Source organism: Lagenorhynchus albirostris, chromosome 10 (assembly GCF_949774975.1).
Source record: "Lagenorhynchus albirostris chromosome 10, mLagAlb1.1, whole genome shotgun sequence".
In the NCBI taxonomy this organism is placed as follows: Eukaryota; Metazoa; Chordata; class Mammalia; order Artiodactyla; family Delphinidae; genus Lagenorhynchus; species Lagenorhynchus albirostris.
This window is the reverse complement of record NC_083104.1, coordinates 65,267,069-65,281,801: the sequence shown is the minus strand read 5'-3', so window position 1 is coordinate 65,281,801 and position 14,733 is coordinate 65,267,069. Positions and strand designations below refer to the sequence as shown.

Here is a 14,733-nt window from a genome sequence, read left to right as displayed (position 1 = left end):
CTCCTCCTGCTTCCTTGCTCCCCCCAAGACCCATGAGCCTCCCCTTTCTCACCCACTTCCCTGGCTCTTCTGCCCTTGCTCACCATCATAGGTAACATAGGGAATCTGGAAGCCACGGGCGCTGTTGGCCTCACTTGTCTTGAAGTTGATCCAGAGCTTCCTGGAGCGGGCTGTGAAGGCGATGGGGCGCTCGTACGTCTGGCAGGTCTCATAGGTGGTAATGGAGGATGGGGAGGCTGGGAAGGCAAGCAGCAGGTCAGGAGAGAGCAGGGCAAGCTCTCCAAGTCCTCCTAGAGTAAGGAATCATGCTGACAGAGGCCCTCCCTCATGTATGTAGCTCCCCTACCCTCCAGCATACACATATTCTCTCTCAATGCCCTGGGCTTGTTCCACAATTCCTCTGACATCCAGGTAGTCACACAGTGTAAGAAATTTGACATTTAAGTGAATGGAACAGTAAAAATACTAGAATATGGGCTTCCCTGGTGGCGCAGTGGTTCAGAGTCCGCCTGCCAATGCGGGGGACACGGGTTCGTGTCCGGGAGGATCCCACATGCCACGGAGCGGCTGGGCCCATGAGCCATGGCTGCTGGGCCTGCGCGTCCGGAGCCTGTGCTCCACAATGGGAGAGGCCACAACAGTGAGAGGCCCGTGTACCGCAAAAAAAAAAAAAAAAAAAAAAAAAACTAGAATAGGAAAGTGACACATGTAAGACTATTGGAATTCTACTCCCAAAGCTGGCTTTCTTAACTCTGCTCTCCACCAAACACGTAGCATTCATTGCTGTTTTCCTTTGCTCCGAGGCCTCCCTCATCATTGCCCCAATTCTTCCAGCACCAATTTTTTTCTCTCTCCCTCCCAACCAGATTTGGACTGCCCTTCCCTGGCCCAACTCTGCAGCCACCCACAGTTCTTTCTCATGACGAGGACGTCCCCACACTCGTCCTCAGATGGCAGGAAGATCTCGGGTACCACGATAAGAATCTTGCGCTTGGGTGGGGGGTTGATGTTCCAGATGCACTCCACGCCGGCTGGGTAGTTGCCTGGGTAGTTGGGAGACTCGATATAGCCAGTGAACTCACCCAGCTCCCCACCACACTGGCGATCTGTAGGCCAAGCCCCGGTGGACAAAGCAAGAAAGAGAAGGGAAGTCAGTGGGGAAATAGGTTGGGGAAATTGAAGAGTTCTGAAGTGGAAATCAGATACATGTAGGCAGCCTCCTTCTTAGTCATCATCTCTTCTCCAAGTTCTGGGTCTCCCTTCCTTCCTGCCCTTTTAGTACCTTCTAATCTCACTCTACCTGTCCCTGCCTCCCCACTACCTGCCTCCCTCCTCTCCAGGGAGAGGGTGCTATAGGGCCCAGCCCAGCAACCCGTCTTGAGGTTGAGTGGGTTGGGGAGAGATGGAGGGTGGGACTTTCCTGCCCATCCACTGCCCAGCCCTGCTCCCTGTTGGTTTACTCCCTGCCCACCTCTGGCTTCCTCCCATGCCCACTGCTCCCAGGCCTCTCCACCCCATTTTCCACAGCCTGGCCTGACACATACTCTTGCACTGGGCCACACTGGTGGAGCCATCAAAGTCAGTGCTTGTGTTTCCTGGACAGCGGGTGCAGAAGTTCTGACGGAAGTCGGGCTGATAGGAGCCCATGGCACAGCGGATACAGCGATGGATGCTGGTGTTGTAGTAGTGCCCAGGGGAGCACTGGACTGCAGGCAAGGGGGAAGGGTAGGAGTTAAGATGGCAGGCAAGCGGGAGTTCTGGGGCAGGACACATTCATCGTAGAGAATGAATGAAGACGCCAGAGTTCCTTCTAGAGTCTCAACCTTCCCTAGTCAGGCCAGAATTTAAGCTCAGGGGAAAACGAACTTGACAGAGTGGTTGGCTACAGTGCCAATCCTGTTCTTTCAGGCACTGAGCACAGTCGCAAACCTGTACAGAAACTCATTTGTAGTATAGAGGGGAAGGTGACACCAGCTTTCCAAAGCAGAGGGGTAAGTAGAACTGTTACTTATTGCCCAATTCCCACGCTTGGGACTGGTGGAGGGTCAGGACGGGTCCTATGGGTAGGATGCGGGGGTTGGTCACGCAGCTGGGCCTTTCCCGGTTTGGAGAAGATGGTAGGGCAACATACTTGGGTCTACTCTGGGGACTTGGAGAGTTTTTTGGAAGTAGCTGGGGTTGGGGTCCTGTACCGAGGGGAGTAGCCCACTCACCTTTAGTGTCACAGTCTTGGAAGGAGGCGGCTCCCTCGTGCTTGGTGGTGAGGCTCCCACCGCACGGGAAGCACAGAGTCCGTCCCGCTTCAGGTTGGTAGGTGCCACGTGGACATGGCTGGCAGGGCTTGAAGCCATCTACAGAGTGTTGGCCAGGTGAGCACTGACCTGCAGTAAACCGAGGGCCCAACTCTGATGGGGATGTTCCTGGTCATCCCCACGGGGTCACCCAGTCTCAGGGGACAGAGGCACACACAAACAGGATGTTGACTAGGAGAGTGGCCTGGGGCCTGGGCCTGCCTTGGGAAATCCCATGCCCATGGGCGTCCCAGTGCCCACCCTACCCCACTCTGTATTGTTTGTTCCCCTGGCACCTGCACATGTGGTGACGTTGGTGGCTCCAAGAGGCCCGTGGGCATCACTCCCAGGGCAAAGGTCGCAGGAGAGCTGCCCTTCTCTCTCCTGGAAGGTGCCCGCCGGGCATGGTACACACTGCTCCGTCTGGCCGTGGTAATACGTTCCCTGCGGGCAGCTGACTGAGGGAGAGTCGGCCGCGCTAGCCACCCACCCCCCACCTATTTCCCACCACCCAGGTCTGGGACTCCCCTTCCCTCTCCCCCCAGATTCAAGGAGAATCTCTTTGTCTGGGAACAGACAGAATCCTGCTTGGGAGGATCAGGGGCCAAAGCCATGTGCAGGAGGGTTGGTGGCCTGACATGATGTCCCTCTAGATTTCAGCTTGGGACCAAGGAGTGGGGGATGATGGGCAGGAGTGTCTTGGCTGCCTCACAATTTGAGAGATGCAACCGAGGCCGTAAAGTGTCCTGCTCTGAACCAGACCCAAGCTGAGCCTTCCCTACTCCCCTGCTCCCCAGCAAGCTCCCTTACCACACTTGGCCCCAGAGCGGTGCTGCCCGGGCCTACAGGCCTCCACTGGTTCCGCTCGCTCCCCAGCTACTGGGCCTGGTTTGTGGGCCAGCTCATAATCAAGGCCTGCCAGGCGCAGTAGGAAGCGGTCCTGGTTGATGGACTTTCTAAGCATCTTCAGAGACCCTTTCAGCCGCCGTTCCATCCGCTGTCGCAGGCAGGGCAGCCCACAGCCAGCTGGTGGGGGATGGTGTTATGAGTCAGAGAAGGAAGAGAAAGAAAGAGAAGGAAGAGAAAGAAAGAGTCCCTCCTCCCTGTGAGCAGGAGGGCAAGGAAGCAAAGCGAGGAGCTAGGAGGGTCGTGGTGAGAGGGACTGGCTCCTGGGCTTGGCCTTAGGCAGGGTCTGCCCTTAATACAGGCTCTGCCCCTTCCTTCACTGCTGTTTGCCCATCTCTGCCCTCCCCTTTCCACCCTCCTCCCAACGGTGTCCCAAGTCCCACCTGTGGTTTCTTCGGCTCTGACTTCTGCCTCCAGTTCCAGGGTGAGCCGAGTGACTTCCTTGCCTGGAGGGGTCCGGGCCCGCCGGCCCTTGCCCTTCCGAGAGGAGTCACACTTGAGGTGGATGAAGGTGACCTGGCAGTCAGAGCAGGGGGCACCACCTGGGGGAGAGGCCTTGTCAACCTCAGGGGCACCCCCTGGAGACAGGGAATGTTCTTACTCCCAGCTCTCACTTTTCCACCCCAACTCAGACAGATCTCACCAGATCTCTGACTATAACTATCTCAATTCTCTTTTAGTCTAAGATACTAATCAGTTGGTGGGGGGATATCCTAGGACTTCCTTGGACCCTATGCCTACAACCGCTTCTTCCCCTGTTCTGTCCAGAATTCAGGGTGCCAGTGGGTTTTTGGAGATCCCACTAAGCAGAAGAGCTGAGGGGTGGGAAGGGTTTGGTGGCCAGATAGCCCATTGGAGTGGAGTCCCCAGTCCAGACCTGGCCCCAGGATTCTGCTGGCCTCCTCCGTTTTGCCTTTGTTTCTCAGGTGCAAACGGCATTTGGCATCTTTGATCTTGAAGGAAGCCCGCTGTTTAACCGTCAGCACTGCAGCCTCTAGAGGGATGGCAGAGCTCAGCACAGCCTGGGGGTCCCTTGAGGGTGGGGGCTGCTACAGAGGATGTTGGGAAGCTGGGGCCAGGGGCTTGGCTGGAGGAGAGGGATTATGAAAGCCAAGGGCATCGGCTGTTAAGGGTAGAGGCAGCAAGGCAGCAGGGCTGGAGAATTACAGAGGAAAAAAGGGGATCCAGGAAAAAGTAAGGCCAGGAGAATTCATAAGGAAGAGAAATAGGGGTTAATAAGCCAGAGAGTAGCATGGAACAAGGCCTCTGGGCTGGTGCTCACCATGGCAGTGGTTGGAGTTTGTGCTGTTCCCAGTGTGGCCAGCTCGGCCTGGAGCAGCCCTGGGGCTGGGGATGCCACAGCTCACGGTGAAGCCATTCTCAGACTCTGAGAGAAGGGGGCTGTCACAACTCTGACCTGCCCCCTGACCCCCACTGGCTGGAGGAATCCAAGGGGACCAGAGGAGCTGCCTAAACAGCCAGCCTTCCTCCCTGCCAGCCCTCCAGCAACCTCCTCTCTGTACCTGGCAAAAACCGGGCCCGGGAGGGGCAGCTCAGGGCACAGGTGTCCTTCTTCCCAGACCGACTGCAGCTGATCATGGCTTTCGAGGCACCAGGACTACTGTGACACTTTACTGGCTCTAGGAAGTGGAGAGAAGCCTGAGGAGGAGAGGGTCTTCCTCTCCCGCCCTCTCTGTCAGTCCTTCAGTCAAGTAATTAGGAGGAAGAGAATTAGCTACATGTAGAACTGCAACTGTACACGGAGATGAATGAAGGGATTATTTACCAGGAACTTCACATCTCAAATGGCTACATTCTTCATCTCCTACTACCTCATACCTTCCTCAGTATGGAACTCCACATTTCCCAGGACCCCCAACTACCCCCCACCCTGAAACTGCAGTTCAAGACTCAGCCAGCAGAGGGCGCTGCCCACCTGTGCAATCCTTCCCGTTCCAGTGCAGCCGGCCCTGGCCTGCTGGGCAGGTACACTGGTAGCTGCCAGGAGTGTTGATGCAGCCAAAGCGGCAACCTCCTCTGTTGATACTGCACTCATCCACATCTGGGCGAGGGAGGAGGGAGACACAGACAAACAATGTCGGGGGGAAGTAGGAGCCAGAGAGTGGGCAGTGAGTGAGGACCTTTGGTTAGAGTTCCAGGCACTCTGAGATGATTCCCGGCCCGAGAAGAGCTCAAACCTAGGACCTCCTTCCCTTATCTCTGTTCCCAGTCAAAAGAAGGATTGAGAAGCGGCCAAGCTAACAAGCTTTTTAAAGCCTTCCACTCCTACCTACCAGTGGGGCTGTAATTCGGAAGCTAAGGATGGGAGTCAAGAGGCAGTGATGGGGATGGGAGACAGAAGTTTCGGAAACAGGATGCTGTTCCCTGATACTCTAATCTCTCAATTGTCTTAATCTCTCCCACTTCATCATGATGAATGCAGACATGGCACATGCACCTGGGGATTGCCCACAGCCACCAGCCAACTCAGGGACTCGTTCAGTTGAAGGGTGAGGAGTTGAGAGGGGCTGGGTGGCTGAGGGTCCAGATTTGCTGACTTACCCCCACAGTGGGTGACACCATACAGTAGGTAGCCGTGATGGCAGAGGCACTGGAAGCTCCCTGGCGTGTTGACACATATGTGGTCACAGGTTCGATCAAAGGAACACTCGTCTATATCTGGAAGAGCAAGGTTTCAAGCCGCTGAATCTGTCTTGAGGCACATGACCCTGTGACTCTGTGCTCAGGTGAAGGGCCCCAGGGAGGGGCCTTGGCTCTCTCCCTTAAACTGAAAAGCGTTCCTACCTCTGGCCCAGCCCTAAGATCAGCAATTCAGCAATGCCTACCCACCCCCTAAGCCCGCTCCATTTGGAGTCTTTGGAGTCAGGAACTCTTGAGGTCCGGTGCCTATGGATCAGGGCCACCACGTGTGGTTAGACTGGTCAGATCCTGCCAAGGATATGAACTGGGGTGAAATCCATCCCTCGCTTCTTGCCAAGCCATGTGCCCCAGCGTAGAGCTGGTGTGCCCAGAGGAAGGGGCACATTTGCTAATTCACAGCACAACGCTACCTATGGAGACTCTTCACAGTGTCCTTTGAGCTTCTCAGGCTCTGGCCCTCTGGCCTCTTTGAAGCTCTCCTACCCCGAGAAACTCTCCAAAGGGTTTGTCCTTGGCCCAAGTCTGCTCACCCTGGCAGTTCCTCTCATTGATGAGAAGCTTATAGCCCTTCTTGCAGCTGCATTCGAAGCTGCCCACTGTGTTGCGGCAAATGTGGTCACAGCCCCCATTGTTCAAGCGGCACTCATCTATGTCTGGGGAGGCAGGGCAAAGGAGAGAGAATCAGAGTAATACTGAAGGCTGGGGACAAATAGGGAGACAAGATCCCTCCCTCCCTCACAGAGACAGGGAGAATCAAGGAGAGCCCTGGGCCTGCCTCTTTCTCTCTCCCGTCTCTGTTTCTCCCCCTTTCAGGGTATCTGTGGCCATTAGTAACAACCTTGTTTCCTGAGACTGAGTCTTCTTAGAAGGGGAAAGATGGGAACCAGTGTCAGGCCCTCAGGTAATTGCCTAGAAGTAGGTGGGCACCTGACCTACAGGGGGCTAGTCCATGCCCCTCACTCTGCCACTGACAGCCCCTCCCAAGAAAGCTGGTGGACAGGGTTTATCCCCTTACTGTCCCCCACCCCTGCCTGCCATAAGAGCACGGTGGGGGGGGGCGGGGGGCAGAGAGGTGGAGATTCAAAGGGGCAGCGCTTCAGAGAGGAGGAGCTAGAAGAGAGGCCAGGCAGGGAGGACAGGAGAGCCAGTGAGGCTGGGGAGCTGATGGGGGGAGGGGTGGGGGCCAGGCAAGGGGCTGGGCTGTGAGAGGTCTGGAGAGACTCAGGCCTGAGGCAGCTTTCAGCACTAAGAAGGGAAGGGAAGGAGGGGGGTGTGAGCGGCTTCCTTCCTGAGGTCAAGTTCCCCAAGCGGGTGGCAGACAGGACCCAGGCTGCTCACCCCTACTTGGGGGAGGGGGCAGAGGGGGCAGTCTTCCACTTCACTCTTAGCATACCTGTCAACAGTCCTTCCTAGCAGCAAACCTCTCAGCTCTGGCTGTCTGACCTGCGGCCCCAGCCCTCCCCCGCACCCCAACCTCCTCCGAGGCCTCTCTACCAGCTGTTGGGCCAAAAGACACAAAGAGCAAGCCCAGGCCTTCCTCCAGTCCCCACGCCTTGTGACCAAGGGACACAGACCTGATGAATCACAATTTTCAGTATGGCTACCCTCCCTTTTTCCTCCCCCGCTCCACCCTTCCCCTAAACCTGGCTAATTAAAAGGTGGGGAAAATAGAATGGACAATGTGGGACATTATACCATAATAATAGCTAACACAGAGTGTTCCCCATTTGCCAGGCACTGTTCTAAGACTTTACATATAGTTTATATGTAACTCATTTAATCCTTACAACATTCCTATGAGGCAAGCACTTTACTTGGTGAAACTGAGGTGCAGAGACACTAAGTAACTAGCCCAGGATTGCAGAGTTAATAAGAGGCAGAGCTGGAATCTGAACCCAGGCAGCCAAGCTCCAGCATCAGTGCTCCCAACTGCTACCCTAATCTCCCTCTGACCAGGAGAGCCTTTCCTCGGGGAAGGTCTGGGGAATGTGGGTTAAGAAGGTTATGGAACACATCTGTGACCTTGTGCATACATAGTCAGGGCTCAAATATCCTTCTAGACCCAGGAACAAACGTGAATGGCACGTTCATTAACCAAGAGGGTTAGGGACCCATAGGGGAAATGGGAATAAGAGTAAGGAAAACAAAGTGGGGCAGGGGCAGGGACACTAAGGAACTGGCTGGACTTTTTTTCTTTTTTTTTTTTTGCGGTACGTGGGCCTCTCACTGTTGTGGCCTCTCCCGCTGTGGAGCACAGGCTCCAGATGCGCAGGCTCAGCGGCCATGGCTCACGGGCCCAGCCGCTCCACGGCACGTGGGATCTTCCCGGACCGGGGCGCGAACCCGTGTCCCCTGCATCGGCAGGCGGGCTCTCAACCACTGTGCTACCAGGGAAGCCCCAGGCTAGACTTTTTTTGTGCCCCTTGAACTGAGATGGGGAAAGGCGGGCAGGAGACAAGCCTTAGTCACAGCCTCAGTTATTTACAATCAGGATCGTCTCCAGGGGCTTGAGTAGGTCCCACAATAGGTACCGTATCTCTGGTCCCAACCTCAGCCCCTTACCCTTACACTCTTGTCCTCCAAAAACCCTTACCTTTGCAGGTCTTCCTGTCCGGCTGCAGCATGAAGCCCACAGGGCAGCTGCAGTGGACGCCCGTCGCTGCATCGTGGCACTTACTGTCGCAGCCCCCGTTGTTAACAGCACAGGTCTCTGTTTAGGAGGGAGGTGGGAGATGGTAAGCTGGTTATCAGCTCGGAGGAGTCCCAAACGTGAGGGTATAGGAGGGAGCACAGAGGCCCAAGGGAAGGCCTTAGCCTCCCTGTGCTTTAGAAGGAGCATTAAGTGGAGGCTCCCAGCCCCCTTCCTCCCATCACTCCCGCCCCCATCCCCTCACAAGTACAGCCAAGCAGTCCACTTCCCTGCCCCCTACTTGATTGAAACAAGGTGGACAGCAGTGAGGCAGGTACAAGCCAGAGCTGTCAGGCAGGAATGTGCTGAGGGGGTGGAGGAGGTAGAGAGGGGAGGGCGCAGGGAGGGATGGAAGCTAAGTAAGGGTGGTCCCCACCGCCAGGGATCAAGAAGGGACAATAGGAGTTTCCTCCTCTTTCCACCGACTATCTCGACTATCTCATTGGCGGGTGGGGGGTCATGGTGGGACAATCCTGGGAAGAGTGAGCCTGGTGATTCCTAAGACAGCTGAGAGATGACCGTCAATCCATTTCCCCTTCCTCCCTGCTCAGCTGTCTTAAGAAAGATCCCAGTTCCAGGACTGACTGCTCATCCTCAGAGGAGACAGCTAGTACTCCATCATTTCCCAGCCCCTTCCTGGCTACCTCCAACTCCTCCCAGGCCCTCCTCTTAGTTCCAGAGGGAGATAAGCTGGCTGTTCTGTTGTTGTTTTACTTTCCTAATGGGGGAAATACTGTCTAGGCTAGGGGAGGGGGCAAAAGGAGAAGAATCCAGAGGAGAAGGAAGGGCGTAAGAAGATAGGTGAGAGAGTTAGAGAACCTCAGAGCTAAGTCTCTTCTGTTGACCCCTCCTGACTGATAAGCTTTCCCTCTGCTGAGAGGTCGGAGTTGGGGGAGTATGAATGGGCCACTCTCCCTATTTTCTGAATTCAGAGCAGGAGAAAAATAGAGGTTTAAACTGCAGCTCAGGAGAGTGAGATGAGCCCAGGAGAAAAAACATCAGCTCAAACAGTGCAAGGCCCTGACGCAGGGACTGTGAGGGAGGTGTGGTCCATCCTCTGGGGGGCCTAGAATTCTCCCATTAGAGAGACAGAATCCTGAGGCCTCCACTAGGGAAGAGAGGAGAGAGGTTCTCAGAAGCAGGGGAGCTGAATGAGAAAAGCGCTGGAAAGTACTATCATCTTCTTGAATCCTTGACTCCTAAAATTCAGGCCCAATCCTTGTCACTGAGGAGACCAGCAAAGCAAAGACTCCAGAAGAAGCCCAACTCTGCCTGTGGGTCCCTGGTCATGCCCTGGACCCTCAAATGCCCAGGTCTGGGAGCAGCCACCGTGGGATTTCCTATGTGCCACTCCCACATTAAGTCTCTCCTAAGGTTCCCCGAGACCATGGGAAGAACCTAGGAGGGAACCTTGACTTCAGGCTCCAAGCCCAGCCATCCCCCACAAGAGTGGTCTTAGCATAAGAAGAAACCCTCTAAGCCCTGGAGCAGGGAGAGGGGAACAGAGATCCTGCAGCAAGTCTAGTCAATTCTGAGGGATCCAGGATGGGGAGCAAGCAGAGCTGGCATGCTGACCATCCCAGGCTGGACCAGGAAGCTGGGCACAGCTGCCTGCCCCTGCAGGGCAGAGCTCTCCAGAGGGTCTCTCTGGCTGCCTCAAACCTCTGCTCCTCAGGCTGTGTATTTAAATCACAGTTTAATCTGTGCTTATTCTGTGTCAGGCACTTAGTAGATGCTATAATGCACTATCTCCGTCATCACAGCAATACTAAGAGAGGACCCTTATTCTCCCTCTTTTACAGAAGAGTAAACTGAGGATCAGAGAGGAAAGCAGCTTGCTGAAGGTGGCACACTGAGAAGGTGGCAGAGCCAGGATTCAAACTCGGGTCTGTCTGAACTCAAATGTTGTGCACTTAACCATTATGGTGGGAGAGAATGGTGAGTGATGCTGGGACTGTGAGCTAATACGGGTAAGAACCCAAGGAGGGGACGGCATCTAACCCCATCCCACCCCGATCTCAGTGGGCACGATGGGTAAGTGCAGCTGGCTGGGTCTTTAGCTGTGTAGAAGGCAGAGAAAGGGAGGGGGCAGATGGCTGGGAAGGGGTGAGGTGTTAGAAGGTGGGACAAAGGCGCAGGAGAGGAAGGAGAGTGACAGGATCATAGAAAGAAAACCAACATGAAGGTTCCCAGGCCAGCTCGTGGGGACTCAGGTTTCCTGTCACTCAATGGGCCCGGTACCCAGGCTGCCAGGGGAGCCCGTGGGCATGCGGTTAGTGGGAGCCCCAGCGGGTTAGCCCTTCCCCTAGCAAGCCAGCGAGAGCAAGCGGAGAGAGCAGACATATTTACCATTAGAAACGGCCTGAGGGGGGATGTGCTGCTCTAGCCGCCTTTCCCCTGTTTGACATTGTAAAAAAGCTGTTTAGATGCTGCGCTGGAGCTACTGTGGCCCTCTGTGCCCCAACCCCTCCCCACCCTCCTCCTCCCTGCAGGCCCAAACCGCTGGCCCCAAATGATGAGCTCTGAGACTCCTACACTTCATTCCCCAGGGTTGTCCTGCCTGGTATCCTCCAAGAAGCCAGGCTCCCACCGAGTGACTGATGGGAAGCTGAGTCTCAGAGAGGGGCAGTCATGGGCCCAGCACTACGCAGCATGCCAAAGGCAGAGCTGGGATGCAACCTCAAGTCTTATAGGCTGCCAGATCCCAAACCCCAGAGGGTGCGACCCTTTCTGCTAAACCGTACCACCCTCTCAGCCTCCCCACTAAATCTGGATGTCCTGATGGCCCCGAACAACGAAGTTTCCTTCTACCAGGGCTGGGGAGAAAAATGAGATACAGGTCAAGGTAAAATCAGTTCTACTGGAGAAGAGGGAGAGGAACTTGGAAAGGACATAGCTATGAACCTTAGAACAGCCTCATTTGCTCTCTTCTGCCTCACTTGGCCATGGCCCAGAGAGTGGAATGGATCTTGACTAGAGAAGAGCTCAAGCTTAACAGGAGTATTTTCAAAAGCAGCCGTGCCCAGGACTATCTAAACAGAAAGACATCAGAGAGGGACCTGGCCTCACACCCACGGGCCCCAAGTTCTGTCCTAATCCATGCAGCTTTTCTTTGGGGACTGCATGCAATTTCTTCTGGGAGTCTCTAGGATGTGTGAGTGTGTCCAGGGCATCGCAGGAGGTTTGGAAAGCAGAAGAATTAGACTTATGAGGGAAAAAACGAAAGGAGCTGGAACAAACCAGCCTGGAGAAGGCAACATGAAGACCCAAAAATGTTCCAAGATTTGGGCGAGTTAGTTCAGAGGGAAACACGCAGCAAGAGAGATTTTAATTAAGGAGCTTTAGAACTGTGTGTGCAAGTCTCTGGAGCAGGTACCTGAGGGAGACCGTTAAGAGCACCGTCTGCTCCCCAGTTCTTGTGACTGGGGGAAAGGCAGTGCTCTCTGCAGAGACGGGGTGGGTCTCTGGAGTGAGATGGGAGAGAGTCTGGTTCTGAACCGGAATATCTTGTCTCTCATAAACACACCAAGTGACTGTGTTCACACCTTCCCATCCCCAGCATGTTGTATCCCATGAGATGAACGTCCATTCATAAATATCCGTGCCCACAGGACAAGCTTGCCCCTGCCTGGCTCAACACAGCCTTTCCCCCAAACTCTCCGCGTTCATTTCCCACTTTTCCAAGGGGACACCCTGTCCCACTGTCTTTCTCAGCACTCTGTGAGCACATAGCAATTGGCCTTCACAAACAACAACAACAACAATAAAAACTAAAGACTTTTACAGAATTAGGAATTAAGAAACTGAACTCATCTACGGGACCTAAAGATATGTGAGGTAAGGCCTAGGAATTCAGGACAAGGGGTCCAGGGGTTAAGAAGGCCCCAAACCAGGGTGAGAGGGAAGGGATGCTGGAATTGGCGAGGAAGTGGGAAGGCTACAGGCAGAGCTCCACTGGAATGTGGAGGAGAGAGGAGGAAATGGGGGCCTAGGGTAAGAAGACTGGAAGGGAGATTTAGAGGAGAGCAAGGAGAAAGAGGAAAAGATACCTGGAGCCAGGAAACCCCATTTGTCAGTTCAAGGCTGGTTGTTCCAGGAAAGAGCACTCTGTCCCACCCTCAGTTCCAGAGTGGGGACACTGGGTTGTGACAGCTCCCATCTTACCATACTTGTCAACCAGGGCCTCTGCTCAGGCTTAATCCATTGCATTGCCCCAGCTTTCCTCCCCCTTCTCAACCACGGGCTGCGTCAACAAGCACCTCTGCTAATTATTCCCAACCTGGCAACACTTTATCCTGGATTAAGAGGATGGTGAGGCTCCCAGGGGTGGGACAGCAGGACCAATGGGTGGGGGAGGGGAGGAGGGTCAGGTGAGCCCTTCAGTCTCTCAGAGTCGTCTCTCACTAGACCTGGCATCGTCTGGGTCTTCAACTCACTCACCAGTCATTCTGCTCTCAGCAGCCGGGCCCCATGTGTTCCCCCCCCCCCTGGTTCCCAAGGGCCCCTACCCCCACCCCCATCACAGGTGGACTGAGTTCTCCACTGGCCTCACCCACCGATGCACGTCTTCCCGTCGGTATGGAGCACAAACTTGACATGGCAGCCGCACCGGGGACCCTGCTCTGTGTCATCGCACGTGTGCTGGCAGCCACCATTACCATAGTTGCACGTCACTGTGCAGAGAGGGCAGGAGGCCTGTCAGCTTGCTTCTCCCTGGGCACCCCAGTTCTCCATAACATGGAGACTGGTCCTCTAATCTAGCTGCCTCTCCCACGCTCTCTTTTCTTCCCACCTCTTGCTGCCAAGGCCCCACGCCCTTCCTCTTTGTCTCCCCTCCTCCCCCACTGCTATCCCAGTTATCTCACATTTACAGTCCCGTTGGTTCTTGGTGAGCTCGAAGCCAGGGCGGCATTCGCAGGCAATACCCCCTTTGGGTGTCTCCCGGCAAATGTGAGCACAGCCGTGGTTCTTGTTCATGCAATTCATTCCTTCTAAAAGGGAAGAGGAGGGCGGTGAATGTTCTGTACTCCTGCACGCCTAGAGGAAGAGAAACTGGAAGGGATAGCTGGGGCCTAGGGAAGTGGGAGGATTTCACTGAGGCGACAACACAGAGGAGACTGGCTCCCCCTCACAGGGCCCCTGTCCTGCCCATAGAGCTGGGTGCTAATGAGCAGAGCTCAGAACTATTCTGAATGAGATATAAGTATTGACAGCCAGCCTCCCAACCCTGCATGATCACCCTCTCCTTCAAACAACCAAAAACTAGTGTCTAACAGCTGCCCCGCACTGTGCTGGCCCTGGGTGGATCTAGGAAGGATCCAGAAAAATGTAAGACATGATCTCTTTCCTCAAAGAGCTTACAGTCAAAGTGGGAAGAAGATAAGTAACATTTATCATGTGAGTGAGGAGTAATTAGTACAGATAATCACTATACGTCTTATTCAACAAGTATTTATTAAGCTCCTACTACAAGCAGGGCAGTATGTTAGGTTCTGGGGATACGAAGATGAATTAGGCATAGTCTCTGCCTTCAGGGATGTCACAGTCGGCGGGGGTAGGAGGGTAATGGCGAAGTCACAGAAACAGACAACACATACCCCACTACGCCTGCCTGACCCTCCCAAGCCAATCCAAGGAATAAGGCATAGGTGAGGTCCTCTCAGATAGCATCGGCTTACGGCTCAGCCATCTACAATTAGGAGCGACACTCATCTTGGGTCTGGACACAGAGGATGTCCCATGGTAGCCTCAATCCCATACTGACCCCCAGCCCCAAGTGAATTCTCCCAGATTTTCCTGTAACCCCAAGTATCTGTCCATGGAACCCTTAGGATGTAATTGGGTTGAGGGACAAGAGAAGAAAGAGTAGCAGAGGGTGGGACCTAGGGGTCACTGAGGGGAAGCTCCAGAGCAGGTGGAGAGAGAAGCCTGGGAGTGCAGGGCTGGGCCCTCCCAGGTCACAGGCTGACCTTCCGGCCGCTGGATGCAGGTGTGCTGGTTGTCGCTGAGGAAGAAGCCCTCCCGGCAGTGGCACTCATAACTGCCCATCATGTTGACACAGCTCTGCTGACAGCCACCGTTGCCCTCGGCACACTCGTCCACATCTGTGCAGGATAGGTGGTTGGTGAGGCCGTGGGTGCGGGCCAGGGTCTGGTCATGCGCTGGGACTTCAGCACCCAGGGCTGA

The 14,733-nt window shown here is 54.9% G+C and overlaps 1 protein-coding gene across 2 annotated transcripts in view; it reads right to left on the bottom strand.

The window, feature by feature from the left end:
* SCUBE3 (signal peptide, CUB domain and EGF like domain containing 3) overlaps positions 1-14,733 on the bottom strand; it is a 33,536-nt gene that overhangs the window by 2,086 nt on the left and 16,717 nt on the right. Inside the window, exons 4-20 of one of the 2 annotated variants that reach the window (XM_060162641.1) lie at positions 14,517-14,651; positions 13,413-13,538; positions 13,104-13,220; positions 8,452-8,568; positions 6,389-6,511; positions 5,760-5,876; positions 5,134-5,259; positions 4,721-4,837; positions 4,480-4,584; positions 4,075-4,191; positions 3,581-3,739; positions 3,102-3,317; positions 2,588-2,749; positions 2,214-2,381; positions 1,545-1,706; positions 909-1,106; positions 84-236 (exon numbers count right to left, since the gene is read on the bottom strand). In XM_060162641.1, the coding sequence (XP_060018624.1) occupies positions 84-236; positions 909-1,106; positions 1,545-1,706; positions 2,214-2,381; positions 2,588-2,749; positions 3,102-3,317; positions 3,581-3,739; positions 4,075-4,191; positions 4,480-4,584; positions 4,721-4,837; positions 5,134-5,259; positions 5,760-5,876; positions 6,389-6,511; positions 8,452-8,568; positions 13,104-13,220; positions 13,413-13,538; positions 14,517-14,651 (2,418 nt within the window). The remainder of the gene's footprint in view (positions 1-83; positions 237-908; positions 1,107-1,544; positions 1,707-2,213; positions 2,382-2,587; positions 2,750-3,101; positions 3,318-3,580; positions 3,740-4,074; positions 4,192-4,479; positions 4,585-4,720; positions 4,838-5,133; positions 5,260-5,759; positions 5,877-6,388; positions 6,512-8,451; positions 8,569-13,103; positions 13,221-13,412; positions 13,539-14,516; positions 14,652-14,733) is intronic. The other variant, XM_060162642.1, reaches the window with a different exon arrangement.